Source organism: Humulus lupulus, chromosome 2 (genome assembly GCF_963169125.1).
Source record: "Humulus lupulus chromosome 2, drHumLupu1.1, whole genome shotgun sequence".
Classification (NCBI taxonomy): Eukaryota; Viridiplantae; Streptophyta; class Magnoliopsida; order Rosales; family Cannabaceae; genus Humulus; species Humulus lupulus.
This window is the reverse complement of record NC_084794.1, coordinates 14,893,757-14,920,917: the sequence shown is the minus strand read 5'-3', so window position 1 is coordinate 14,920,917 and position 27,161 is coordinate 14,893,757. Positions and strand designations below refer to the sequence as shown.

At 36.5% G+C, this 27,161-nt stretch overlaps 2 protein-coding genes across 2 annotated transcripts; both read left to right on the top strand.

The window, feature by feature from the left end:
* The first annotated feature begins 6,820 nt into the window (after positions 1-6,820).
* On the top strand, positions 6,821-12,821 carry LOC133817363 (sec1 family domain-containing protein MIP3). The gene is made up of 8 exons (XM_062249862.1): positions 6,821-6,954; positions 7,178-7,429; positions 8,254-8,397; positions 8,781-8,930; positions 9,477-9,989; positions 10,468-12,030; positions 12,129-12,197; positions 12,370-12,821. Exons 2-8 carry the CDS (start codon positions 7,382-7,384, stop codon positions 12,496-12,498), a joined length of 2,616 nt encoding a protein of 871 aa, XP_062105846.1. The 5' UTR covers positions 6,821-6,954; positions 7,178-7,381; the 3' UTR covers positions 12,499-12,821.
* Positions 12,822-14,277: 1,456 nt separating this feature from the next.
* Positions 14,278-17,826, top strand: LOC133817362 (uncharacterized). The gene is made up of 10 exons (XM_062249861.1): positions 14,278-15,010; positions 15,116-15,187; positions 15,561-15,608; positions 15,704-15,806; positions 16,046-16,110; positions 16,205-16,249; positions 16,337-16,441; positions 16,585-16,672; positions 17,252-17,298; positions 17,391-17,826. Exons 1-10 carry the CDS (start codon positions 14,393-14,395, stop codon positions 17,466-17,468), a joined length of 1,269 nt encoding a protein of 422 aa, XP_062105845.1. The 5' UTR covers positions 14,278-14,392; the 3' UTR covers positions 17,469-17,826.
* The last annotated feature ends 9,335 nt before the right edge of the window (positions 17,827-27,161 follow it).

Here is a 27,161-nt window from a genome sequence, read left to right as displayed (position 1 = left end):
GAGCAATTCTGGATCTGTCAATACTCGGGACATCACCAAAAAAAATCTGAGACTTCCCTGAATTAATAGACAGACCTGAAACAGAGGCGAAATCATCAAGAACTGCCTTAACACTTCGAACAGCCTGAAGAGAACTTTTACAAAAAACAAGCAGATCATCCGCAAAACACAAGTTAATTAGCTTAAGACTTTTACACATAGGATGATATCTAAAAGGGGAATTAAGAGCTGCGAATTGGAAACTTCTTGTTAAATACTCCATGATAAGGACAAACAATAAAGGAGACATGGGGTCGCCTTGTCTCAGCCCTTTCTTCCCTTTAAACTTGCCTTGGATTCTACCATTTAGCACAAGAGAATAAGATGTGCTTCTAACACAAGTCATTACCCATCCTATGAATTTCTTGGGAAAGCTAAGAGCATTTAAAAGATCCTCAAGAAAGTCCCAATCAACCGTGTCATAGGCCTTACTAAGATCAATTTTGATTGCACATCTCGAAGAAGTAGACGACCTCCCATAATTTTTTATAAGATCTTGAAAAATCATAATATTATGGGCAATGGTGCGACCTTTAACAAAAGCCCCTTGGTTAGCCTGAATAAGATCAGGGAGAACAACCTCTAGCCTCTTACACAACAACTTAGCCATGTACTTGTACAGAGTAGAGCAACAAGCAATGGGCCTATAGTCAATAGCCCTAGAAGGGCAAGTCACCTTCGGAATTAAAAACAAGGTAGTCTCATGAAGATCAGGTGGAAATCTACCTGTTTCAAAACAGTGCAAAATGGCTATACACACCTCCTCTCCTATGTCATGCCAAGCTGCTTTAAAGAAACCAGAACCATAACCATCAAGACCTGGAGATTTGGTAATAGGTATACTAAATAAAACCTCCCTAATTTCCTTCTTGGAAAAAGGTTTCAGCAGCAACACCTGTTTTGATCGATTGAAAGTCTGGGACCCATCTCTATATGCTGAAAGTTCAGCATGCAAGAGGCCGAACTAGCACTGCCCAAAACCCCTCTAAAGTGCCCCACATAATGAGAAATAACCTCAGAGAAGTTATCAATTAAACTGCCATCTTCATTAATGAAAGAAACAATTCTGTTATTTGCCTTTCTCTTCTTTAAACTGGCATAGAAAAATGAGGTGTTCAAATCACCCTGACGCAGCCAAGTTATTTTGCTCCTTTCGACAAGAAAACTGTAGTATAGTCTTTCCTGAATTGAAAAAGCTTCACCAGCAAGCTTCTCGTCTTCCTGATAACACTGATCATGAGGGTGAACACTTAAAATAGGATATTTTTGAGATATTTTACAATAACAATTATTTAAAAATAACAAATAATTAAACATATTAAAATATGATATTTTTCAGATCTTTTACAATGATAATTGTTTTAAAATAATAAATATTAAACAAATTAAAATATGATATTTTACAATGATAATTATTTAAAAATAATAAAATTTCAATAACTTAAATAAAATTTAATTAAACTTAAACTCACATATTTGAATAATATCATATTAAACATATAATATAATCTATTGTGAATTAGCAACAAATTGTTTTTTTTTTTTTTAAACTAGCAAAAAACTTAAATTTAAAATATACTTATAATATTTAAAATTATAATAAACATATAATATATAATCTCTTGTTGTCACTCCTAAATTCAAAAACTATAACAAACATAAACTTAAACAAAAATAAATAAATTATTTAATTAAAATAAAATATTTATTTCAAAATTTATATGATATTAATATAAATTTAATAAAAATAATTAATAAATTTTATAAATAAAACTAAAAAACGTGAATATTGCGAGTTGTTTGTATCTATTATATATATATATATATATGTGGTAATGACGAGAAGAAAATAAGTTATAATTATGGATATTTGATACAGGCTAGGTAAGTAATCTATTGGAAAATAATTTGGCTAATATATTATAATGACTAGCGAGAAGACTAATTAATTGATCTTAAGCTAGTCACACGAATGAGGCAGAGAGAAAGAAAGGCCATTGAAATTTGAAAGAGAGATCTGCTACACTATTATTAAATTCTACGATAAAAAAAAAACAAAATGGAGATAAGTGGTTCAAGACGTGGCACGGCTTGAGCTTGTATTTGACTGTGAGCTTCAATGGCGAAAGAGGAAGATGAAGAACGTGACCACTTCAATAGCAGGATAGAAAGAACATGGCCATCAAGAAATTTGGAGTAAGACCCATATTTTGGAATGAAAACCTATCACAAAATAATACAGGGATACTTTTGAAATTTTTAATGAAAAATGGTAAATATGAAATATAGACTAAAAAGGATGCTTGTGCATAGTTGACTAGTTTGTTTCTCAACCCATTTTATAGAAAGAACTTTACAAAAATATACTAAAAATTAAATTACTTTATATCTATTGCCATCAAACTTATACCACAAAATATGGTAATTCTAGCTGAAAAAAAAAAATATAGGAATCCCACAAAATTCTATGAACAAAATAGCATAAACAAAAATACACTATCTCTCTTACCTTCCTCTTTCTCTCCACCTCTCATGTATATTTCACTCATTCTCTCCATTTTCTCTCACAACAACAGTAGCCAACAATTTTCTCTCACAATAATGGGAGCTCTCTCACACTGTCAAATGAACGACGTACATCCGGTCACCGCTGACGCCATCTCCAATTTGTCTTCTTCTTCTTCTTCTTCTTCGTCTTCTTCTTCTTCTTCTTCTTCTCGGTCCTCTTCATCATCATCTTCTTCTTCTTCTTTATGTTCTTCTGCATCTTCTTTATTGTTTCAGAACTGTTTTTTTTTCTTTTTCAGATCTAGTTTTTTTTTTCCAAATCTGTCTAAGTAACCAATTACTGTCACGATTTTGTTTGATTTTCAAATCTGGATTTTTTGTGGACCTTGCTATAACCAGTTGTCTTATTTAATCTCATTCTTCATGATTTTCAAATCTGGATTTTTTGTGGACCTTGCCCTAACGATCTCTCTCTCTCTTCTCATTTCTTTCTTTCTCCTCCCCCATTTAGTGTCCATCTCAGATATTTGCCGGTGATGCCACCTCTGTCGCTGCCCCTGACAACGACCTGGTTCTTCTTCTTCTTCTTCTTTCTTCAAATCTGGTTTTATTCTTCTTCTTCTTCTTCTTCTTCTTCTTCTTCTTCACATCTGATTTTGTACTTCATATTTGATTTTTCTAGTTTTTTTTTCCAAATCTGTTTAAGTAACCAAGTATCATGACGCTTGATTCATTTTATTCATATCTGATTTTTTTTAGACCTAACTGTAACCAGTTACAATAACGATTTATTTAGATTCTTTTGTTTATATTTTATTTTATTTTCACACCTGACTAAGTAACCAGGTACCATGTGTAGAGTCCAAGAACTTTACTTAGCTAGTTAGATAGTAGTAGCAATAGTAATAGTTGTAGTATTTTTATGAATGTGGATTTTGGTTCAGACCGGGATTTAATTGGACACTCGTAGTAACACTTGTAGATTTTCTAAGTTTAACCTATAGTTTAAGAATATTAATTTTAACCTAAGGTTTGATTAATATGACTGATATTGATGGTGATATTTATTATATTATAAGGTTTAGATAGACCCAATAAGATAGTAACACTTGTCTTGTGTATGTTTAATGATAATTAAGTATTTTTAAGGAATAAGTTTATTAAGATCAATATTTGAATATCCTAGGGTCTGACAGCAGCTTTGAAATCGTTAGAGGACTTAGTCAAGGCTGTTTACTCAATTCAAATTAGGCTGAAAATGTGCAATCTCATGTTTAATATTTCAGTGTATGCCGATATATCGCAGCTATAGAGGCGATATATCGCCATACGGGGATACGAAAAACAAGTAACTTCGCATGACCACCTCGACGAGCCTCGGGCATATTAGCCCAGGCGATATATCGCCTACTAGGGGCGATATATCGGCTCATGTACCATATTTTTAAATGTTTTTGAAACCGAGCTTAATTTATTCTTTAACCTCTTGATAAGTCCAGCATCTTTCTGACCGAGTCTTCAGCCTCTGCTGAATGATAATTCAAATATTTTTCAATTAAAAAGCCATTATTTTATTCAAGATAAATGAAGATCTTTTCATTCTTGAACTCTATAAATAGGACCTAGTACCCAGCCATTTGTTCATTCATCAAGCTAAGTTCAAAGTCTGTATGCTGCTAGGTTATTTTAAGAGTGATAAACACTTGTGTTGGAGTCATAAGCTTTATCCTTATAAGCTTAATAAACACCCGGGAAGTAAGGTTTATAATATATTTCGGGTTCGAGGAGTAGTTCGGTCATAGAAGCATTAAAGGTATTCCAAATTCTAGTTCATTTCTGTATTGTTTCCTTAAGTTCTTATAGTTTTCTACTCAAAATCCTAACTCTATTCTTTATTCTTGGTTAGGAGATCTAAGATCTTGAACATAAGGTTCTTGGTAAGTATCTTTTCGATGGTATAGTTCTTTCATTCTTTTCATCCCTTTTTCTTTAGTATACTCACCTTTCTTTGATGGTTTTTAGGAGTGTTCCAAAGTCTCAATCTTGTTCTCATATCCCGGTATATTTGGTAAGGAAAATAGGATAGGATTTTATATGTTATGTTATGTGTTATCTTATGATTTATGTGTTATGTTATATGTTATATTATATATGTTTGTAGACTTGGGCATATGACTTGTATAACTAATAAGCCCCAATAAATTTATGGGCATATGATTTGCTTAGCTAGCAAGCCCCACAAATCTAATGGGCATATGACTTGTTTAGTTTACGAGCCCCAAGTAATAATGGTCATTATAGTATATGTGACATATGTTTATGATATGTTTTAGTATGTGTTGCGATATGAATTTTATGTATTAGATTTTCCTTGCTGGGCATTAGGCTCATTCCTTTATGTTTATATGTGCAGGAAATTAGCTATGGCGGTGGAAAGATTCTTGGCAGCTTGGGGGTTGTGTATTAAGGCATGATGGAATCGGTGGATTGAGCGTTCGATTCGAGGATGAAGTCGATTCTTAGTCTTTTAAAAATTATGCTTTATATGTATTTTCCACACTTTATTTTGTAATCCATTTATTTAAAATTATGTTATGTTTTTATTTTAAAAACCATGGGATCCTATATCCTACTTTAAGTTTTATGTAGTTTAACATTTGTCTTACAAATTTTAATGAAGTTATGATTATTTCACTTGTGAGTTTTATTAAAGATTAGTGTCTATGTATAGTAGTCATTAATGATCCAAAGTCTAGAGTAGTTGGGTCATTACACCATGACAATTGGTTCTTTTTTTTAGATTTGATTTTTTTTTCAAACATCGTTGTAACCAGTTACGATTATGATCAGTTTAGATTTTTGTTTGAATCTTATTTTTTTCCAAGTCTGGCTAAGTAATCGGTTGCTTTCGCAATTGTCTCTGTTTTTTTTCAGACCTAGTTGTAACCAGTTACATTCACGATCAATTTAGTTTATTTTTTTCATATCATTTTATAAAAATTATTTTTATAGTTGTAACCAGTTACTACAACACAACTTAAATAATAAAACTGATTTTTATAGTTGTAACTGGTTACCACATATCACTAAAAAAAATGGATAGTGGCATACGATTATTATAAAAAAAAAAAATCAAAATTATTTTGATAGCGATAACCAGTTACTGTGGATAAAATATTGATTGAAAAAGATAAAAAAAAGGAATAAAAGAAGAAGAAATGAGAATAAAAAGCATGGTGATGATTGTCTAGGTTTTTTCTTTCAAAGAATAATGTAAAATAATCTTTTATCAAATATAAATGATAAAAATTAACACAAATAGATTAAAATTATAAAAATAATCTCAAAATATATCAAGAATAGTTACTGAAAAAAGTATAAAAGATAAAATATGATATACAAATAAAGTTTTACAAATATATAGAAAAAAAAACTCCCATAAAAATTTAAGCAAAAAAAATATGCCATAAAAAACTTTTTAAAAAAAAGGTTTATACTTTTTTGGACTATATGTTTTGTCTCATTACCTGTTTGGACCCTGTATTTTGACAAATTCATTTTTGGACATTGTGTTTTGTAAAATAGTTCAAATAGACCCCTAAACTTAATTTTGATGAAGAAAAAATTAAATATAACAACATAGTTATTAGGCAAAATAATTTTATTTTTGTTTTAAATTGTTAGTTTAATGAATTATTTGTAATTTTAACTCATAAAACTTTGAATAAAATCGAATTTAGGGTTTTATTTGAACAATTTTATAAAATACAGGGTCCAAACAGATAATTGAACAAAACAATGAGTCATGAAGATATAACCCAAAAAAAACTGCCATATTAAATCTCATATTTTTTATAATTTCCTCTTTCCTCACCCATTTGTTTATGGGATAATTTGAAAAATACCAAGTTTTAGGATTAGTTAACTAAAAATAGCTACTAATATCATTTAGTTGAATATTACTCACTTTTTTAAGCACATTTCTCATATTACCCTTAAAACACTACTAGAAGTCCAATGTAAAAATCTCAATATTTGCCTCTGTCGTGTCATTTACTTCTCTCTTTAAATAATATTCCACTGTTAGTTCTACTGAACCACGGTATAATGGGTAGAGTCATTAATAGTTTGGGTATTAATCTAATAATTTTAAAAAATGGGTAAAAATTAAAGAGATTAACTTAAATTGGCTACTAGGTGTAATTTTCACTTTGGTTTCTCCAAAAGCCCAATAAATTCGGCCCAATTTGGAAGCCCAGACCCTGCGAATGAAAAATTCGACTCAGTTTGCTGGAAGTCTTCTTCCCTTCTTCCTTTCCTTACAAACCACCGATTTGACGATCGACTGAGCATTGTTTTCTTCTTCTACTTGATTGTTTACAGCTCAATTTGTATCCCATTCTTGAGGTAATATTCGTCTCACCCTAATATGCATTCCAAAGCATGTAATTCTACTTCAATCAAGGAAATTTCCGTTGCAATTTTGTCTGTTAGTTTGTAGAGAAGGTGCAAAAAAGGGGACAGTTGAGATTGAATTCATTTGGTTTTACAGTAATAGCATTCAGTAGTGATAATGTATGGAAATTATTTCCGCTTCTGAATGAATTTTATTGTTTTCTTTGTTGTGTAGGGATCCAAAACAGTCTCTCAATGATAATTTTTTATTGAAGTTCCCTAATTATCCGTACGATTTCGTCCTTGTGTGGGGCAGGAAGATAACTTGTGGTGTTGATAAATTTGATTTGTAGAGCTTGTAAAAAAATCCATTTGGAGAATCTTATTTATTTTTACAGAATTTATTTTGGCATTCCAATTGAAGATTCTTAGCTCCAAAATGGCTTTAGTTGATGTCACCAAAGCTTGCCTCGATTCCATTCGTCAGGTAAAATATATACTTTTAGTTCATTTATTTGTGAAGAGTTTGAATGAACTATATTTTGATGATTCATCATCGGTGCTTTTCAATATATGTTGATGCTTGTGAATGCATAACATTTTTATTTATTGATAGAGAAGTCTTACGATATTGTTTTGGTATTGTAAATTTTAAAATAAATTGTTAGGCATCAAATTCGAATACATGCAGATTCTTGATCTAGCAATGTTGCACGTGTTTGCTATATAATACCAAGTTCAATTCAATACTCTACACAGTTACTAGAAACAGTGAGTCGAATTTACAAATTCAAATGCAATTTAGGGTAGAAGTAGCCTGAAAACCATTGAAGAAGGTGACATACTGTGTGCTCTGCAATTTTTTCTTATCCAATTAAACTTGAGAAATGCTAAATATACTCTTTCTTACTCTCTTTTACACTCTTCTGTCTCAGTGTTTGACATTTGACATGTAGACATTACCAATAATTTATAATTTTTTTGAAAATGTATATTTGGGTAATATCCACACTTTGTGCAATAACACAGTAAAGTACAAAAAGAGAGATTGTAAAATAGAGTTTCCTTAGGACTTCTCATTGAAAATTTATTGCCCCATTAAAAGTTTATCGTTCTAGTGTGATTCTTTTTTTTCTTCTTTACATTTATTATTTGTCTTTAAAATTAAATACCACATAATAGTTCGAGCATGCCTACTTCGTTGGTTAACATCTCTACTTCTAGGAACAAATAGAGATGTGATTGTCTCACTTAAATTATTTATATATATATTATGTGAGGCTATTTATACTCGTTGTTTTATTGATATAGATAGCAGAGGACGTAGAAGGTTCGATTGTTTACTTAGATGCTGGCTCTACAGAAAGTTTGCAATTTATGGGTGCATTTCCAGTGTTACTGGACCTTGGAGTACGTGGTATCTGCAGTCTGGAAAACATGTCTTCCTTTGATCAGGTAAGTAGTCTTTTCTTTTAAGTACACCATAATCTCTACTTTTGGCTTTTAGTTTTTTTATTTATATTATTTAACTGTAGAGAAGCATATTCAAACTTTGGACAGTGCACAATATTATCCAGTTGTGTGGCATTTAGGTCATCAATTCTTTTGTTATAAGTCAATACTGTAAATCTTCTTCCATTTACCCCTAATTTGTACTCACTTGCCTTTAATTCATTCCCGTTAATACAAAGTCAAATAGTAGCAGAATAATAGTGATTTAGTTTTAAGGTTCCTTGTTCCTCTACGTGATATAACTACTGCTACATCATGCACTTGGCTTTTTCATTAATATATAAACCTTATGCTTACTTTTATATCATATATATTTTCTTTTATAGGTGGTTGATTGGAACTCCAGTTCTGATCCTGCAAGAAAAGTTGTGGTTATCACATCTCGTCTACTAAGTGATGCACATCGATACATTTTGCGTTGCCTATGCACGCATCGAGGTGTTCGTTGTTGTACTATATTCACATCCATCTCAGAGGTGCATCTTCTTCGTTGTTTCTTAGCTCTGTTTATATATATTTCTCCATTCACCAAAGTATCTTTTGATTTCATATTTTAACCATCACTTTATATTTTGACTTCACCAAAAGTATAGACTAGGGGAGGACTTCCTACAATCTTCTTCCGAAAAAAGTAGAGTTAGGTGTGAGAAAGGAGAATAAAGCTGCTATTTTGCAGCTCACAATTTTTAAATACCCTCATTAAGGTTGACTTCCCCAGCACGTGTACTCCTCTATTTCCTGAATACTGTAATGTGTTTTCCCCCTGACATGATAGGGCATGTAATTACTTGATTCTTAAATCAGTTTTGGTGCATGTACGGTTGGTGATTAGCTTTTATGAATCTTCCAGCCTGCATTCAGTGTTAAGATTTATACTTACATATCCAATTTTAGAATTATGCCCTTTTAAGCTGTATACTCAGAATTACATTAATTCAGCAACAGTTGAGTGCGGTTTATCATGTATAATCTTCTCGTTATGTTGCCTTTGATTTTTTTTTTCAAATGTTTGCTAATTGCAGTTAGCTCATTCAGCATACCCTGATTCACCTTTAGGACCTGATGCATTTCATGAATACGAATCCTTGCTTGTCCAAGATTATGAAGAATTTGCTAAGAAAAGTGTCACAAAAACCAAGCAACCAGAATATAGCGACTTAAAGGGAGATATGAATTTGACCTCTGAAGAAGGATGGTCGCAACTCACTTTCATTGAAGGGGATACCCCACACCTTGATGCCAGTCCCACTGGAAGAGATTTTTACAAAGATAATATGATAGAAGGCACAGAAGATGTAGGAAAAAAGTTGCTTGTTTCTGTTCATCACTTCCCAATGATTTTGTGTCCTCTTTCACCAAGAGTCTTTGTTTTACCTTCAGAGGGATCAATGGCCGAAGCATACTTATCAGTTGAACATGATGATGCCTTTAGTCCAGGATTGCCTCCCTTAAGCACTGGTTCAACTTTTGATGGTGATGATACTCCTCCTGGAGCAACTCTTACTGCAAATTTTCTTTACCATCTTGCTGCCAAGGTAATAACTGCAGTGCAATTGGAACATGTATACATGTTTTGCTTTTCTTATTCTTGCCTTTCAACTTTTTTATTATACATGTATAATCTGGATTTAGCCTTGTTAAGTTTGGTACAAATTTTAAGTTAACTGCCAGAAGCTGAAATTGCTAAAACCTTTCACATGTGTTGTCAGTTGAGTAATTCAAATTTGATGTTTTTTTGTTTTGTTATGTAATATAGTCCATTAAGAGTTCCCTATGATTTCCAGTAGAGAAGTTACAAAACTTAACTGTTAAGAAAGCAAACATTAGTAAACGCGTTTAAATTAGCAACAGTAGTGAAGAATCAGAACATTTTGGCAAGTGCTTTTAAATTATAGCTCAGGGACATATTCCTTTAAACTCCCTTCCCACCATGTAATTTGATATGTTTTTTTGGCTGATTGCTGTAGTTCTGTACTCTGTCTTGACCTCCAATTATTTTTTCTTAATTTGTAGATGGATTTAAAGATGGAAATATATTCCCTTGGTGATCTCTCAAAAACAGTGGGAAAGATTTTGACTGACATGTCAAGTCTCTATGATGTTGGTCGGCGCAGACGATCAGCGGGGCTTTTACTCATTGACCGCACACTTGATCTTCTTACTCCATGCTGTCATGGGGATTCACTTGTTGATCGTATGTTTTCATCTTTGCCCAGAAGAGAGAAAACAAAGTACTACACCCATATAAGAGGATCAGAAAGCAAACCAGAAAATGGCCCTTCTAGCCTGCAGCGTGCTTCTCTCGATGTTCATATACCACTTGCTAAAATTTTAAGTGATGAAGACTGCCAAACGGATAACTTCCAGCTCTTAGAAAGTGTTGAAGCTTTTCTATGTGGGTGGAACTCCAGCAATTCAGATTCTCAAATTGTAGATTTGATTAATCTCAAGAATGAAATCCATAACAGAGAGCCTCTTTGCTCTAAGGTGGAGCTTTTAAATGGGTCCTTTGTCTCCACTGATAACTTCCGTGGAACTCCATACTTGGAAGCCATATTAGATAGAAGAACAAAAGATGGATCCATTTTGGTGAAGAAGTGGCTTCAAGAAGCCATTCGCAGGGAAAACTTAACTGTGAATGTTAAATCTCGTCCTGGTTTTGTGACAAAATCAGAATTGCAAGCTATGATTAAAGCTCTGGCTAAAAGTCATTCTTCTTTATTGAGAAACAAAGGAATTATTCAATTAGCTGCAGCTACACTGGTTGCCCTTGATGAATCAAATTCTACAAGATGGGATGCATTCATCAGTGCTGAGAAAATACTGAATGTAAGTGCTGGTGGAGACACAAGCCAGAGTCTTGCTTCTCAAATTGAAGATCTCATTAATAAAAGTGCTTTTGTAAAATCACATGGCCAGAAGAAAGGAAAAACTGAAGCCTCAAAAGCTTTACTTTCATTTCAAGATGCACTGCTCCTTATGGTGACTGGATATATACTGGCTGGTGAGAATTTCCCAACATCTGGACCTGATGGCCCTTTCTCATGGCAAGAGGAGCAATTATTGAAAGATTCTATAGTTGATGCGATTCTCGAAAACCCAGGAGTAGCAAAACTGAAATTTCTAAATGGTCTCATGGAAGAGCTTGAGAGCAACATTAACAGGATTAACTCAGAGGAAAACAAAGAAGTATCTTCAAATAAACTGGACAATGATGATTTTGATGATGATCAATGGGGTGAGTGGGGTGATGAAGATGCTGACGATGATGGGGATAGTGGTAAGAAAGACTCATATGGTAACATGCAGCTGAAGTTGGAATTACGTGACAGGGTCGAGAACCTTTTTAAATTCCTACATAAATTATCCAGTTTGAAGAGGAAGAACATACCATTGCGAGATGGAACATTTGCTTCTGAAAGTAATTTCGGTGGAGACCCTTACACAAGCAAAGGCCTACTTTATAAACTTCTAATGAAAGTTATGAATAAGAATGATGTTCCTGGGTTGGAGTACCATTCCTCTACGGTCGGACGACTTTTCAAGAGTGGGTTTGGAAGATTTGGCCTTGGGCAGGTAAGTTTTAATTCCATAATTTACTAGCAAGTATAATGTTATATACTATCTTGCTTCATGGTTCAAGTAGGCTAAAGATCGCTAACTAATCATTCCAGGCAAAACCAAATCTAGGGGACCAAAATGTCATCCTGGTTTTTGTTGTCGGAGGCATCAACGGCCTTGAGGTCTGATTTTCTTCAACTGTTTTGACTTTTCTTTTTTTCTTATTTACTCGCTGCAAAAATGCTTCATTCATGCTGCTGACCTTCTAGCATTTGACATTTTTGTTCTTTACACTCACTCATTCTATCTTTTTGAAAAAGAAACCTGACTTCATTTTCGTGTGGCATGAAAAAGGTACGGGAAGCTCTAGAGGCATTATCTGATAGTGGAAGACCTGATGTAGAATTGATACTGGGTGGAACAACACTCGTAACTCCTGATGACATGCTTGATTTACTACTGGGGAATTCTAGTTATTTCTGATGAAAAAATACACAGAGAAAATGATTAGGAAGAATCCACATTGGCTTTTTTTTGTTACTACCTATCAGCTGATATTGCAGGTGATGCTTTTGTAGTTGAAAAGGTAACAAAATTTATGTGTTACCAATTTGCTGCATGATGTCCAGGAGACTGAGAGTTCTTGTACAGCGTTCATACATTCACATGAACAATCCATTTTGATAAGGTAATCATTTTGGTATAGGAATATATGTAACTAACTTAACTGTATGCTGAGATATTGAGTGCCCTAGCTCCTCTCTCACACACACTCATTAGAATGCCAGTGAAGGTTCCAGATACAAGTTGACTCGCTTGATAATTTTCACGCCCACAAATTTAATGAAAAATTGAAAGTTGTTTTTGAAAGCTACTCGATCTACCATTGGTTTTCTATTTATTTATTTATTTATTTTTGTTGAAAGTAAGATCAAGATTTCATTCAAATATAAAACAAAGGATCAAGTCTAATACAGCTTTCGGTAAGCAAGATAAGGAAATATGGTAAATCAATACCCCAAAGAGATATATGTGATAAGGAAAATAAGCAAATATGGTAAATCGATACCCAAAAAGATATATGCATATCATCGTATACATTTTGCAGGAGGATTATTCTATAGTTATTATTTGTAGGTTCAAAATTTTTTTTAGTTTAGATAAAAAGTTGATGATATTTACCAAAAATTTTTTTATAAATTATGGGACAATTTGAAATGCTAAGAATTAACTTCGGTGCTGTTTGGTAATATGTTAAAAAATAGTTTTTTATTTAATTAATTAAAAATTTGACAATTAAATATAAAACAATGATTGGTAACTTTATTTTTAAAAATTTTAATTAAAATTCATTCAATTTTGAAAATAGAATTTTTTTCACTTTTAAATTTTTTTTAAAGGGTTTTCAACTTTTTTTATTTTTTCTTCTTATTTTTCAAATCAACACTTCATTTTATATTGTCAAATAAAAAATAAAAATAAAAGTTATCAAACACATTTATTATTTTTTGTTTTTAAAAATAAAAAACAAAAATAGTTACCAAACATATTTTTATTTTTTAAAAATAAAGAAACAAAAATAATAATAATAATTCCATTTTTGTGTTTAAAAAATTCAAAAACAAAATTATAATAAGATATTAGCATTAATTTATTTTGTATTTTATAGGTGGTGCATGTATATATGTATTATGATTATATCAAAGTATTATAATTATATAAATTAAATTTGTTTTTTTTCATAATTTGAATATGTAATTATAAATTTAAATAACTAAAAAAACTTTTTTTTTTATGAAATATACCTAAAACATTATTATTATAGAAGAGTGGTTAATGCGAAGAATTATGATTTTATAGTATGACATGTGTTATACTTGTTATTATGTATTATGTTACTTACATAAGTTATATTATATTTTACACTATATATTTGTACATATAGATTATGTATAAAGTAGGTCTGTACATTTGTCAAAAAAAAAAGTGGGTGTGTGCATATTTTGTAACCTAACTACTCTAAAATTGTAGTACTTAAAATACCATACAATCAAAAAAATAGTAAAACATGATACAAATAATTGTTTTTTAAAAAAATAATAAAATAATAAACTTGATAGAAATAATTCATTAAAAAAACTTGATACAAATAAATAATTTTCCCATTATTGAGATTCTGAAAAAAAATTGTTAATTGGTTAATTATTTGAGGGAAAAAAAATACAAATTTTGAGAAATTCATTTCTCAATTCTCAGTTTAGTTAGTTCTGTAAACCTTGCGTGGCCTTAAACCTCATAAACCCCGCAAAGGCCAAAGCCCGAGTATTGAGCAGCTCTCGCTCTCCCACTCCCAAACACACATTCTCCTCTGGTTTCCATGGCGGCCCTTAGGCTCCTCTCGGAAGCTCGCCGCCATTACCTCGCTTCTCCTTCTCACAATCTACCTCTTCCACCAGCTCTCCGCTTTCACAGATTCCTTTGCTCCTCCTCACAACCACTGTCCGAATCTGATCCAAACCCTTCCCCACCCGAACCCCCAAGACGATCCACGGGGTCTGTACCAATACAGCCTGTTTCGTACGCCATCAAACCCAAAGACCAGTCTCTGGCCGAAGGAGAGTCTCCTCACTCAACTCCAACTCCGCCGCAACAACCCCGGGGGACTCGCCAGACGCCGAACGAGGAAATCCGCTCCAACTGGACCCGCGAGGATGCCCGGTTCATGAGGGATGTGCCTTCCATTACGCCGGTCTCGTATCCTTCGCGCACCGCGCCGTTACCGGAAGATAAGGCTCCGGCCGAAAATCGGGCGAGTGAGAACGAGGAATTGCATAGGGAGAAACAGCAAATCGAGATGGAGAATCGAATGAGGAGGAGAGTGTTTAAAGTTCTGGAGGAAGACAAGGTGGTGGCTCCTTTCCCGATGTTGATTGAGGTCGAGAAGAAGGAGAGAAAGCCTATCCTTGATTTGATGGAGGCAATTCGGCAAGTCAAGGTCGGTGTAGAGGTTTCTCCTTTTTTATTTTACCCTGTTTGGTTCCTGAGAATTAGTAGTAAAGAACCTCATTGCTAATCTTATATGTTGTTTTCTAGTTTTCAGGCTAGTGCCAAATGCAATTTTGATGAAACTGTTGAAGCACATGTGAAATTGGGTATAGATGCAAAGCGAGCGGTAAGAGGCCGCTTATCTGACAAAAGACTTATTTTTTTTCAAGTTCCATTTTTCCTTATATGTATATGAACTATTGTATTCTAATAGGTGTGAACTGGCCTGATAGTTGGGACATTTAGTTCGTGTTATAATAATCTTTCTATATGGTTGTCAAATTTGGCCTCCAGATTTTTATCAAATGTTCTGTGAGTGATTTTAACATGTGAATGAGTTGTTGAAACTTAATTGGTAGGTTTTTCATAGTCATGTTTTCTTTTAATGTTTACCTTTGTTTCATCATGGTCTTACTCACCCAGACATGGCTTGTTTGAGGGGTTTATTGAGTTCTCTTTGTTTGCTTTTCTGTTTACACCCTTTTATCTTAATATTGCAGGGAAGGGGAGTTCGTGGTAACATGACTCTGCCTCATGGTAGCGGGAAGGTATTACTCAAAATCTTGTACAATCATATTCATATGTTGTAACATTTGTTAGCTACTTGGTTGCAGCTGATTACCTTAAAATTCTCAAATTTCAGGTTGTCAGGGTTGCATTTTTTGCTGAAGGGGAACTTGCAGATGAAGCTAGAGCAGCAGGAGCTGATATTGTTGGCGGTGCTGAACTTGTCGAAGAAGTTGCTAGTAATGACCAAACTTCCCTCTCTACATGTCCAATTTAAGCTGCTGTATGCCAGAGAAACTTTTTATCACTTGGATGATAGATAATTCCATTAGTTTTAACATTTTATTGTGTCACTGGGTTGTTGGATCAGATGTCCTTGTTTCTTTGTTATTCATTCTATGAGCTTTGGATAAGTACAAGCTTTCAATTATATTAAATTTAGGATACGGATCTAAAACCTGAGCTTGAATCTTTGCAGGCAGTAACAAGCTCAATGTTGACAAGTGTTTTGCTACAAATGAAATGATTCTGCGAATGGGAAAGGTTTCTAAACATCTAATGCTGTTGCTAGTTTTGTATTTGTGATTTTGAGTATTTTTTTAATCTAATGCTGTTGAGGGGTCCTTTCTTTTTTCAGATTTCAAGGATTCTTAGAGAGCGTGGTCTTTGGCCTGATCGTAAAGTGAGTTTGTTGTCTTCTATCTTTGATTCACAAATTTCATTGTGAGATGATTAAAATCTTTGTTGCTTGTACTATCACATTGTATAGCTAGGCACTGTGACGAATGATGTTTCAGAGGCACTGAACAAAGTAACAAGTCATACTGACTTTAAAATGGACAAAACATCCATAGTCCACGTTGGAGTTGGGAAGGTACCAATTCATCTTGTTATAAAACATTCTATTGCATTCGAAGAGTAGTTTGCTGCAGACAAAGTTATGTGCTCACATCCTTATTCCTTTCTATAATATATTTCTTTTCTTGTTAAATGATGACAATTATTATTACTCTTCAGGCGAGTTATTCAGAGGATTTTCTACGTGAGAATATTGGTGCATTTATGAACGCTCTTCTGCTTGCCAAACCTCAAGGCTTGAAAAAGGGTAACTGATGTTACTTTTTTTTTTCCAATCATTATTATAGAGATGTATTTCTATCTTAGGAACTGGGGACATATAACTATGAACTGTCAATACACTAACCTTTAGTTCCCATGGTACCACATCATACCAATTTAATAACTATTAAATCGTTAATTTGATGTTTAGGACCAACAGTCATTAATGAATTTCAGATGCAGTAATATATACATGTGTCTTACCTGATACATGCTTAAAATGGTAACTTAAGAGGTATTGAGAGAGAGACAAAAAGGATTAGATTTTCCTCAATGCTGATCAACATTATACAACCAACCATACTCAATTTAATACATTCGGCCAGTTCAAAGTAAAGTTTAGCAACCCTAGATTTCTTGAAAAAAGTACAAGAACAAAAAAAAAAAGCAACCTTTTAACTTGTTTTAGTTTTTCTCAGTTTTATGTACTCATAAGTTTTCAAGCTCAAGGTTCACCTTCCTCAGTTAAATATGCTACTTCACAAGGACTTTAGCTATTTGTTTGCTTATGCATTGTCTAAGTAGTATTATTCACACAATACTTGTCTACTTGCCTTTTCTGCAGCATCTAAATACGCAGGGTATATCACCTCCTTCCATATATGCAGCACGGTCAGCTCTCTAAACCATTGCTTTTACGGATGCACATAATTTTAGCCATTCCGTCTATTATTAGTAACATTTCACATTGGTTACGTACACAGATGGGTCCAGGATTCCCTGTCTCAATACAATCGCTATCCAAGGCTGCAGATCATTACAACAAAGTGCACCTTAAATGACGCCTTCCTCTCTAATGTGAGCTGACAATGCCAACGTAGATCAATATTCCATTTATTCTACTTCTTAAGTCTATACCCCTTTGGTACTAAGGGTGTTTTTCAAAGAGAGATTCAACAACCAAAAGAGAGGTGTCTGTCCTAGATGAAGGTGATTTCTTTGTTTCAATCTATGACTCCCTTGGACCCTTATATACATCACAGCAATAAACAGTCGACCGTGTAGGGTTTACCCATTTGAACAGATTGAAGTTTTGCTTGCGTTTTGTACTTTTTGTTGTAGTATGCTAAGTTATTAAAGCATCTCTTAAATGATATCTCTTAACAATTCCATTAAGATCAAGATCAAAAACTTTTTCTTTGTCGTTTTCTTTCTGTTTGTAGAAAGATCGAGACTATTCCCCCTCTCTCGACAAATCTTTAATCAGATATGCAAAGAGACAGTAATAGTTGGACTGTTGAGTGGGTCACTTTACCTGAGATCGATTCAGATTTCACCTGAATAATGAGTGAATGAGTCATGAAAACTATATTGGGGATCAAATATCACTGTCGATATCATTCATTTGGTTTAAAACTTTTCCTAAACGACTAAAACTTTTGTCGTTTGCCGACATTGAAGAACTTTATTCATCTACCCAAATGAATGATACCCTTATATACGTAAAAGGAATCCCTTTATCATTTTTGGTGTATTTCTTCAATCGATAGTACTGGTAGTGGTTGGAGGTGTACATGTATGTTGTAAGTGAGAGTTGCAGCTTTGCAGAGCAAGGGAGTGGGCTTTTTTTGTCGCAATAGGCAGTAGCATTTGCGTTCAGATTGAGAATTAGTACAATAGTGTCATCTATCCTCGCATTGTAGCAGACGAATTTCCGTTGCTTTTTGTTCTCTTCTGTCCAATCAAAAGTGTCACACGTGCTAGTGTCCTTTTATTTATAATAATGTATTTGTTTATCTCGATTCGCCATAAATTGTACGGTAAATATACATTTGCTACATTTTGTTTTTCCAAAATATAAATTTAGTATTCTGTATTATCAATAATAAAGGTGATATGCTACTTGGAAGGAGCTTTCATAAGTCTGTCCACACTGCACCATAATTTACAGTTTATAATCATTCGCAGCACAGTTACAAGTTGTATTTTTGTCAAATCGCATGGTGCAGTGCGGTTTTAAACCGCACTGCACTGCATCATTATATATATTAACTATGGATGCCAAAAATCCACCAAAAAGAAAAAATCTTTAAGTCCATCGTTAGAATACAAGTCTAAAGGTTACTTAGTCATGTTATTGGACTCGGGCCCATAAGTCTTGCGGAACCGGGAAATTGTCCCGAGGGAAGCATCACCTTATGAGCCATGAAGTATGGCCCTGTAAAGCTAAGGGGCCAAGCCACGCATTGCAAAAGGGCAAGTGCATGAGGGCCTTGCATAGCGAGGCCCAACTTGTCTTGAGCCATGTTCCTCTCATATACAAGTGTGGATGCTCGAAATTCAACAGTTATAAAATGGACAAAAGCACGAGATAGACTCCCATAAGCGCCTCGTGGGTACGCCCGATATGATACGGGCATATCGCACCAACTGTTTAAGGGCCCCGTCTCGCACCCCTGCACGCCACGGCCTCGCGTGCCCCCGCACCGCGGCCTCGCGTGCCTTGCGTGGCACGACCTCGCGCCCCCGCACCCCTGCGCCCACGGCCTCGCGCCCGTGCGCCCTCGGCCTCGCCTGCGCACGCCCCACGGCCTCGCGTGTCTTGCGCGGCACGGCCTCGCGTGGCCTCGCCTGTGCGCGCCCCATGGGCTTGCGTGCCTTGCGCAGCACAGCCTCGCGCCCCTGCGCCCACGCCCTCGCCTGCGCACGCCCCATGGCCTCACGGGCCCCACGCCATGGCCTCGCATGCACACGCCCCACGGCCTCGTGCCCCGGCGCGGCACGACCCTTCAATACATAAAGCGCCTCACTCCCTATACCTCGATGTGGTCTCTATTACGAAGGCCTATCGAGGCCCCAGCAATTGGAGGTAAAAGCCCAATTATGATTCCGAAAGGTCACGAGGGTACAATCTCGTACGGGGTACGACTTGTAAGACCCCGTACGTCTGACCGTGGCACTCATGCTAGTCAGGTAGTGGGAACACTAGGGGAAGGGACATGGCCTGCATACTCCCAGTCAGATGTTAGAGTCGACACCACTATCACCTGTACCACTCCTCTGACGTTCGTACGGTAGAGTAGTGGAGACCTCCTCATGGTACCTGGCTATGTACTAGTATCATCCCCACTACCCCTGAGACCACTCTCCTGACAGAGTACTTGTGTACCACCTGGTCCCCTGGACCACCATGTATCCAAGGCCATTAGAGCCTACTATAAAATGAACCCCACTTCCACAGAGAAGGGGGTTGGAGAATTCATTGTATGCAGAGGCTATTGAGAAATATACATTTTTCACTCCATTGTTGATCTATTTTTACTTGTCCTTAAAGTTTATCCTAAGTTCTTATATAAAGATCACCTGACTTACCTTTGAGTTTTCCGATCTAATTTCGTTGACGAGATTTCACCGTCAACAGTTTGGCGCCGTCTGTGGGAAGAACAAGCATCAAGCCAGTGTTCTTCCATCACTTTCAACAAAGAAAGATGCTAAGACGTTCAAAACGCCTACGGCAAATACAAGAGGTTGAGGTTCGCCGAGACGAAGTAGAGCAGAGGGCCTCCAAGAAAGACCCCCCTCCGCCCGAGCATGGAGGTGGGCCAGAAGAACCTCTTCCCTCAAGGGAGGAGAGGGAAGCATCGTCCCCAGCTATCCAGCCCGACGGAGGTCATTCAAAGCCACTAGTGTATCCACTTAACCGGCCCTGATTGACCCCACGCTCAGGCCACCAGGACCCCGGTCCCTCGACGCACTGGCCAGGCAAGGGTCCCGGGGTACGCTCGGTAAGTTCCAGCTCAAGGATGCGCTTCTACAAGGATGAGATTCACGAGTTGCATAAAAAGACTAGAAGGCTGGAAACTATGATAGAGAACCTGCAGGAGGTTTTAAACGACCTACTGCAAGGGAAGTCAAGCATACCCCTCCCTAAGCATAAAGGGAAAGAGCATGAAAAAGAGGAAAGCACTGTCTCTGTAGATGGTGGGGGAACCCAACTTTCCACCAGTAGAATCCCCCAGACAAAGTACCAGGGGGGACCTAGGCCAACGAAATGTCCCCAGGAGCAAAGGCGGAGGGAAGGTGATGGTCGTAAGAACGAGGCCAAAGTCCCCTCAAAAGAGGCACCCCCTGGCCTAAGAAAAGAGCTCCATGGGGAGAGGTCAGAAGTAAGAGACGTACCCCCCGCAGTACCCCCAAGGGACACAACGAAGGCAAGGGATCAGCCCGAGAACCCGCAAAACTCCTTGTGCAAAAAGAGGAGGGGACCAGACACCAAAATGCGAAGCCCTCAAGGCAAGATCACCACTGCACTTGGGGGGCACATGGATGATGAAGAGTTCGACCATGATTCACCCTTCACAAGGGAGATTCAGGCTGAGCATATGCCCACTGGCTTCATAGAGCCTCGCATGACTCCGTACGAGGGTACTACAGACCGAAAATATCACTTAGACTCCTTCAATAACGTGATGAGGTTAAGAGGGGTCAACAACAGGGCAAAGTGTCATTGCTTCGTTGTTACGCTTAAAGGAGTGGCGTACAAGTGGTTCAAGAGGTTAAGGCCGGGAACAATCGAGTCATGGCAACAATTCTCTGATGAATTTCTTCAGCAACACCATGCAGCGTGTGATTACTTCATGCCAACTATCAGCCTCGCTAACATAAAACAAGGCGAGAATCAAAGTCTGAAGGATTACATCCATAGGTTCAGTATAGAAGCAACAAAGGTGGGAGGTTTAACCAATGCGGAGCACAAGATGGCCATTACAGCCGGAGTTCATCCAGAAAGCAAGTTGTGGGGGAACATTCTCAAAAGAGAAGTTACGAATTTGGGTGACTTCTTCGAGAGAGCACAGAAGTACATACGTGTGGAAGAGGGCCATAAGAACTTCCATGTTGAAGAAAGCGAACCTTCCTCCAGTTGCCCTATTACCAATACGTCTGAAGATTCCATATAGAAGGGGGCGTCGTGCTAGAGGGGTCGCTGACCAAGTTTGAGACTGAACGAAGACCATCAAGCCATGAAAGTCCCGACCCAAAGGGAGATTACCTTAAGAATTGTAAAAAGGGTCTCAATAGTAGACGCTTGCAAAAAGGGTCTCAAAAGTAGACGCCACCAAAAAGGGTCTCCAAAGTAGACGCTTGTAAAAAGGGTCTCAAAAGTAGTCGCCACCAAAAAGGGTCTCCAAAGTAGACGCTTGTAAAAAGGGTCTCAAAAGTAGACGCTTGCAAAAAGGGTCTCAAAAGTAGACACCACCAAAAAGGGTCTCCAAAGTAGACGTTGGCAAAAAGGGTCTCAAAAGTAGACGCTATCAAAAAGGGTCTCAAAGTAGACGCTTCCGAAAAGGGTCTCAAAGAAGACGCTTGCAAAAAGGGTCTCAAAGAAGACGCTTGCAAAAATAGTACTATGCCTAATGACGAGAAGGACGCTTCTCGCAAGATATAATAAGCGCGCGCGAAAATATATAAAAGGATAACTAGAACCCAATGGGTCAATATATCCTTATAGGTGCAACCAAGGTGCACCAAAGAGAGACCTATCGAACCCCCTTTCGCGTGGGTTCCAAAGGACCTCGAGCATAAAATATATATATACACATAATAAAAAATCAAAAGAAAGAGAAGAGTCTACAAGAACGCCTAAAGGCCTCCCTATAGACTGGGGGGCAAGTGTGGATGCCAAAAATCCACCAAAAAGAAAAAATCTTTAAGTCCATCGTTGGAATATAAGTCTAAGGGTCACTTAGTCATGTTATTGGACTTGGGCCCATAAGTCTTGCGGAACCGGGAGATTGTCCCGAGGGAAGCATCACCTTATGAGCCATGAAGTGTGGGCCCTGTTAAGCTAAGGGGCCAAGCCACGCATTGCAAAAGGGCAAGTGCATGAGGGCCTTGCATAGCGAGGCCCAACTTGTCTTGAGCCATGTTCCTCTCATATACCAGTGTGGATGCTCGAAATTCAACAGTTATAAAATGGCCAAAAGCACGAGATAGACACCCATAAGCGCCTCGTGGGTACGCCCGATATGATATGGGCGTATTGCACCAACTGTTTACGGGCCCCGTCTCACACCCCTGCATGCCACGGCCTCGCGTGCCCTGCGCCTACGGCCTCGTGCCCTCGCACCGCGGCCTCGCGTGCCCTGCGCCCACAACCTCGCGCCTGTGCACCCTCGGCCTCGCTCGCCCGTGCACCCTCGGCCTCGCGCCCCCGTGCGCCCTCGGCCTCGTGTGGCCTCGCCTGCGCGCGCCCCACGACCTCGCGTGCCTTGCGCGGCACGGCCTCGCGTCCCCGCACCCACGACCTCGCGCCCATGCGCCCTCGACCTCGCGTGGCCTCGCCTGCGCGCGCCCCATGGCCTCGCGTGCCTTGCGCGGCACGGCCTCGCGCGCCCCCGCACCCACGGCCTCGCGTGCGCGCGCCCGTGCGCCCTCGGCCTCGCGTGGCCTCGTGTGCGCGCGCCCCATGGCCTCGCATGCCCTGCGCGACACGGCCTCACGGGCCTCACGCCATGGCCTCGCATGCGCACGCCCCACGGCCTCGTGCCCCGGCGCGGCACGACCCTTCAATACATAAAGCGCCTCACTCCCTATACCTCGATGTGGTCTCTATTACGAAGGCCTATCGAGGCCCCAAAAGTTGGAGGTAAAAGCCCAATTATGATTCCGAAAGGTCACGAGGGTACAATCTCGTACGGGGTACGGCTTGTAAGACCCCGTATGTCTGACCGTGGCACTCATGCTAGTCAGGTAGTGGGAACACTAGGGGAAGGGACATGGCTTGCATACTCCCAGTCAGATGTCAGAGTCGACACCACTATCACCTGTACCACTCCTTAGACATTCGTACGGTAGAGTAGTGGAGACCTCCTCATGGTACCTGACTATGTACTAGTATCAGCCCCACTACCCCTGAGACCACTCTCCTGACAGAGTACTTGTGTACCACCTGGTCCCCTGGACCACCATGTATCCAAGGCCATTAGAGTCTACTATAAAATGAACCCCACTTCCACAGAGAAGGGGGTTGGAGAATTCATTGTATGCAGAGGCTATTGAGAAATATACATTTTTCACTCCATTGTTGATCTGTTTTTACTTGTCCTTAAAGTTTATCATAAGTTCTTATATAAAGATCACCTGACTTACCTTTGAGTTTTCCGATTTAATTTCGTTGACGAGATTTCACCGTCAACATTAACTTTTTTATTTTTTTTCTTTTTTACCACATTTAAAATTAATACATAAATATTTATATAGTAAAATATACACTCTATCTAAAAAAATATATATAATGTTTTATACGATATTAATACATATTCTACTTAAATCTAAAGATATTCCTTATTAACTAAATTCTTTACTTCTATATTACATTTTTTCTTTGTTATTAGTTTGTTATATTTTTATTGTTTTGTTAAAATTGTACAGTTAATTACGTTGTTAAACACTATGGTTATGAGATTTATTATGAATATTTGTTAATTATAATATTTAATTGTTAAATTATTTGGCGATAGGTATAAACTGCCCACACCGCATTGCACCACACCACATTTTTGCGGTGCGGTTTATGCAGTTTAAGGTTTATGTGGTGCAGGTTGCGGTTTGGAAAATTGCACAAATCGCATATGCGGTGCGGTCTAAAAAATTAGAGAAAAATCGCATCACCCGCACCACAAACACCCCTAGTACTCAAGTTTAAAATTGTACACATTTAGTAAAATTCAAATTTAACCAATAAAATTTAATCAATATAATTAATTTGCGCCAAGTTATATGTAATTAAATAAATAAAATTTAAATTTAAAACTCATATAATTAATGGCAGTCTGATCATAGTCTGGTTATATTGGTCAAATTTAACTCAGGACATCAAAGGAATATTATTGAAAACATGAGTACTAATTAAGTATTTACCATAAATTATACCAATCCTTATTCTTAAAATTGTTTCCACTTTTTATTTTTTTTATTTAGGAGATAAGTTAACAACACGTGTAGATTACATTTAAAAAAGTTACACATAATAAAATTATTTTATAATGACACATAATAATTTTAATTACACAAGTTTAAAAAAAATTACAAATAACCTTTTATTTTTTGAACGGTAAAAAATAGCTAATTATTCTTATTTTTAGCCAACGTGACAAAAATGAAAGCCAAAGTTGAAGAGGAAGAGTTCTTAGGTTATACCATAATGATGGATAGTGCTTGAGATACGTTTCAATAAGTGTTAAGAAAGTGCTCAGACATAAATAAGATTTTACGATCTAGTTCACTCATGAAGTATGATTCTAAGCATGTGGAGACAACTAGCTCTCGTGAATATGAAAAAGTTCAGATAATTTCGATGCATAATTGATGCATCCATTGAAACTTGATTTAGGAAGAAAAAATCGATGCGATTTATCAAACATAATTTTGGAGAACAAAACGATGCAAATCAATGCAAAACTAATAGTGCAAGCAAAACTTGATTTTGGAAGACAAAATTGATGCAAATTGATGGTGCAAGAAAAACTTAATTTTGAGAATATAATTGTGATGCAAATACAATAATTGATGCCAATTTAACGGTGCAAATAAAACTCGATTCGTGTAGGCATTAGGCGTTCGTGTGTAGGTCAGCTTTAAAAGGTCATATCTTTTGACTTAGGTTGAACCACGAGACGCACGAGTTATTAACCATTTTCAGAGTCCCCATAATTTTTTTTTTATTTGTAATTTTTTAATTTTCTTGCCCTAGAGTATTGGGAAACTATATTTATTTTCTTGCACTATCAATTTGGCATCGATTTTGTCCTCCAAAATCAATGTTGATTATGCATCATTTTACATTGATGTTGTCATCCAAAATGAAGATTTTATGGAACTACTTGGTGACTGGCTTTTTCATCAACTTCTAAACTAACAAGAAAAGCTAAAGAAAGAAGAATGAAAACACCAAATTTTACGTGGTTCAGGTTATTAATTAACCATAGTCCACGAGTCACTTGTATTGAAGATGAAGAACTTGCAAAGCTCAAGTTCTCTTGATATTCAAGCAACATTTTTGTTCACTCTGAAAGTTGGGATCCTTTTACAAGTAATGCCCTAGCCCTATTCATAGGCGACTAGGAGGATTAAGCTCATTAATTGGAGTTGATTACAATTATTCATCTCCTAATAAGGTTAGTTATTACATAAATTTATATTTTGTGTATTTAATAGGTTGGTGGGCCCCATTGAATCTCAAACGTGTCCAATACGAGGATGATCAACCCACTCATTTATTGGAAAAGTGCCCCTGAGTGGTAGCTGCACGTTCCCTCATGTTAGCCGGCATCGTGAGACATTCGTTTTGCTGCTTGTACGAAATTGACAGCACGATCTTTGTGGCCACGGGGTGCCAGACAGTTGTCTGTGGTCCAGAGCGCCTCCCTAGTTGACACCTGACAATTATTCTCTTCCTGAGGAGGAGGTTTTCTAATACTTGGACGAGTTTATCACGACTGGAGGGACTTTTAGACTATCACCCTCCAACTAGATTCTAGGGAGGTAATGTTGTTGATGACATACTTCTCCCATAGTGATAGTGATTGTAATATCCGCTTCTTTAGTAAGGGGTATTTTGGTAATCTAGCATGGCCAATATATCATGGTAATTTGTATGTTTTATGTCATATATGATTTAAGATATGATATGCATGATTTGAATGTATATTTTATTGTTATGAACTTGTCAGACTATCCACACACTGTTTCTTCAAGTATTAGGGGTCAAAGTATGATAGTAGTTGAGTTATGTTAGTCAAAGTAGAAATAAGAGTTTTATAGAAGAAAGTGTAATTAAGAGAAGTTGAAACTATTAGTTTTGATGGAAATTACAACAATGGGCTTAAGTAATTATTGAGAAAAAGTTAGAGATTAGAGATAGCATTGTAAAATGATTTTATAAGATTAGTTACCATGAATAAAATTAATGAAGGGAAATAGGTTTAGAATTTGAAATAATATAAGAATATTCTATTAAAATATAAAAATTCACCATAGAGTTTGTCATAAACATATTATTTTAAAGATAACTTATTTAAATAAAGAAGATTATGTTAAATATAAGAATATTCCATTAAAGCTAACATTAAAAAAAATAAAAAAATCATTAAAATCAAAAATTTATGTTATTTACACACTTATTATATAAAAGAAAAAGATAATAATACAATATGTTTATATAATGAATAGTATCACATAAATCTAGGTAAACACTATAGACAAAGGTAAAGAAATTTAAAAGATAAAATATTTATTGTATGACTTTTTTAATACTCTTTAATAGTAAATATAGCTACTCTATTCGTTTGTGCCAATGGTAATAGTAAATATAGCTACTCTTAGTAATGAAATGTAATTTGCCTCCATTGACAACAAGACAATATTGTAGAAAAAGCTCTCCATTATTAATACTACCAATGGTAATAGTGATAGTAACTGTAGGCAGTAGTACCTTTGGCTCCACTTCACTCAATAACAATATATCTACCAATTAT

Coding starts and splice junctions, on each gene's coding strand:
- LOC133817363 (XM_062249862.1), top strand. CDS start 7,382: ATGGCTTTAGTTGATGTCACCAAAGCTTGCCTCGATTCCATTCGTCAG. Junction 12,031..12,128: donor GAAGATTTGGCCTTGGGCAG/GTAAGTTTTAAT, acceptor TAATCATTCCAG/GCAAAACCAAATCTAGGGGA. Junction 12,198..12,369: donor GAGGCATCAACGGCCTTGAG/GTCTGATTTTCT, acceptor GGCATGAAAAAG/GTACGGGAAGCTCTAGAGGC.
- LOC133817362 (XM_062249861.1), top strand. CDS start 14,393: ATGGCGGCCCTTAGGCTCCTCTCGGAAGCTCGCCGCCATTACCTCGCT. Junction 16,673..17,251: donor ACCTCAAGGCTTGAAAAAGG/GTAACTGATGTT, acceptor CCTTTTCTGCAG/CATCTAAATACGCAGGGTAT. Junction 17,299..17,390: donor CCTTCCATATATGCAGCACG/GTCAGCTCTCTA, acceptor TTACGTACACAG/ATGGGTCCAGGATTCCCTGT.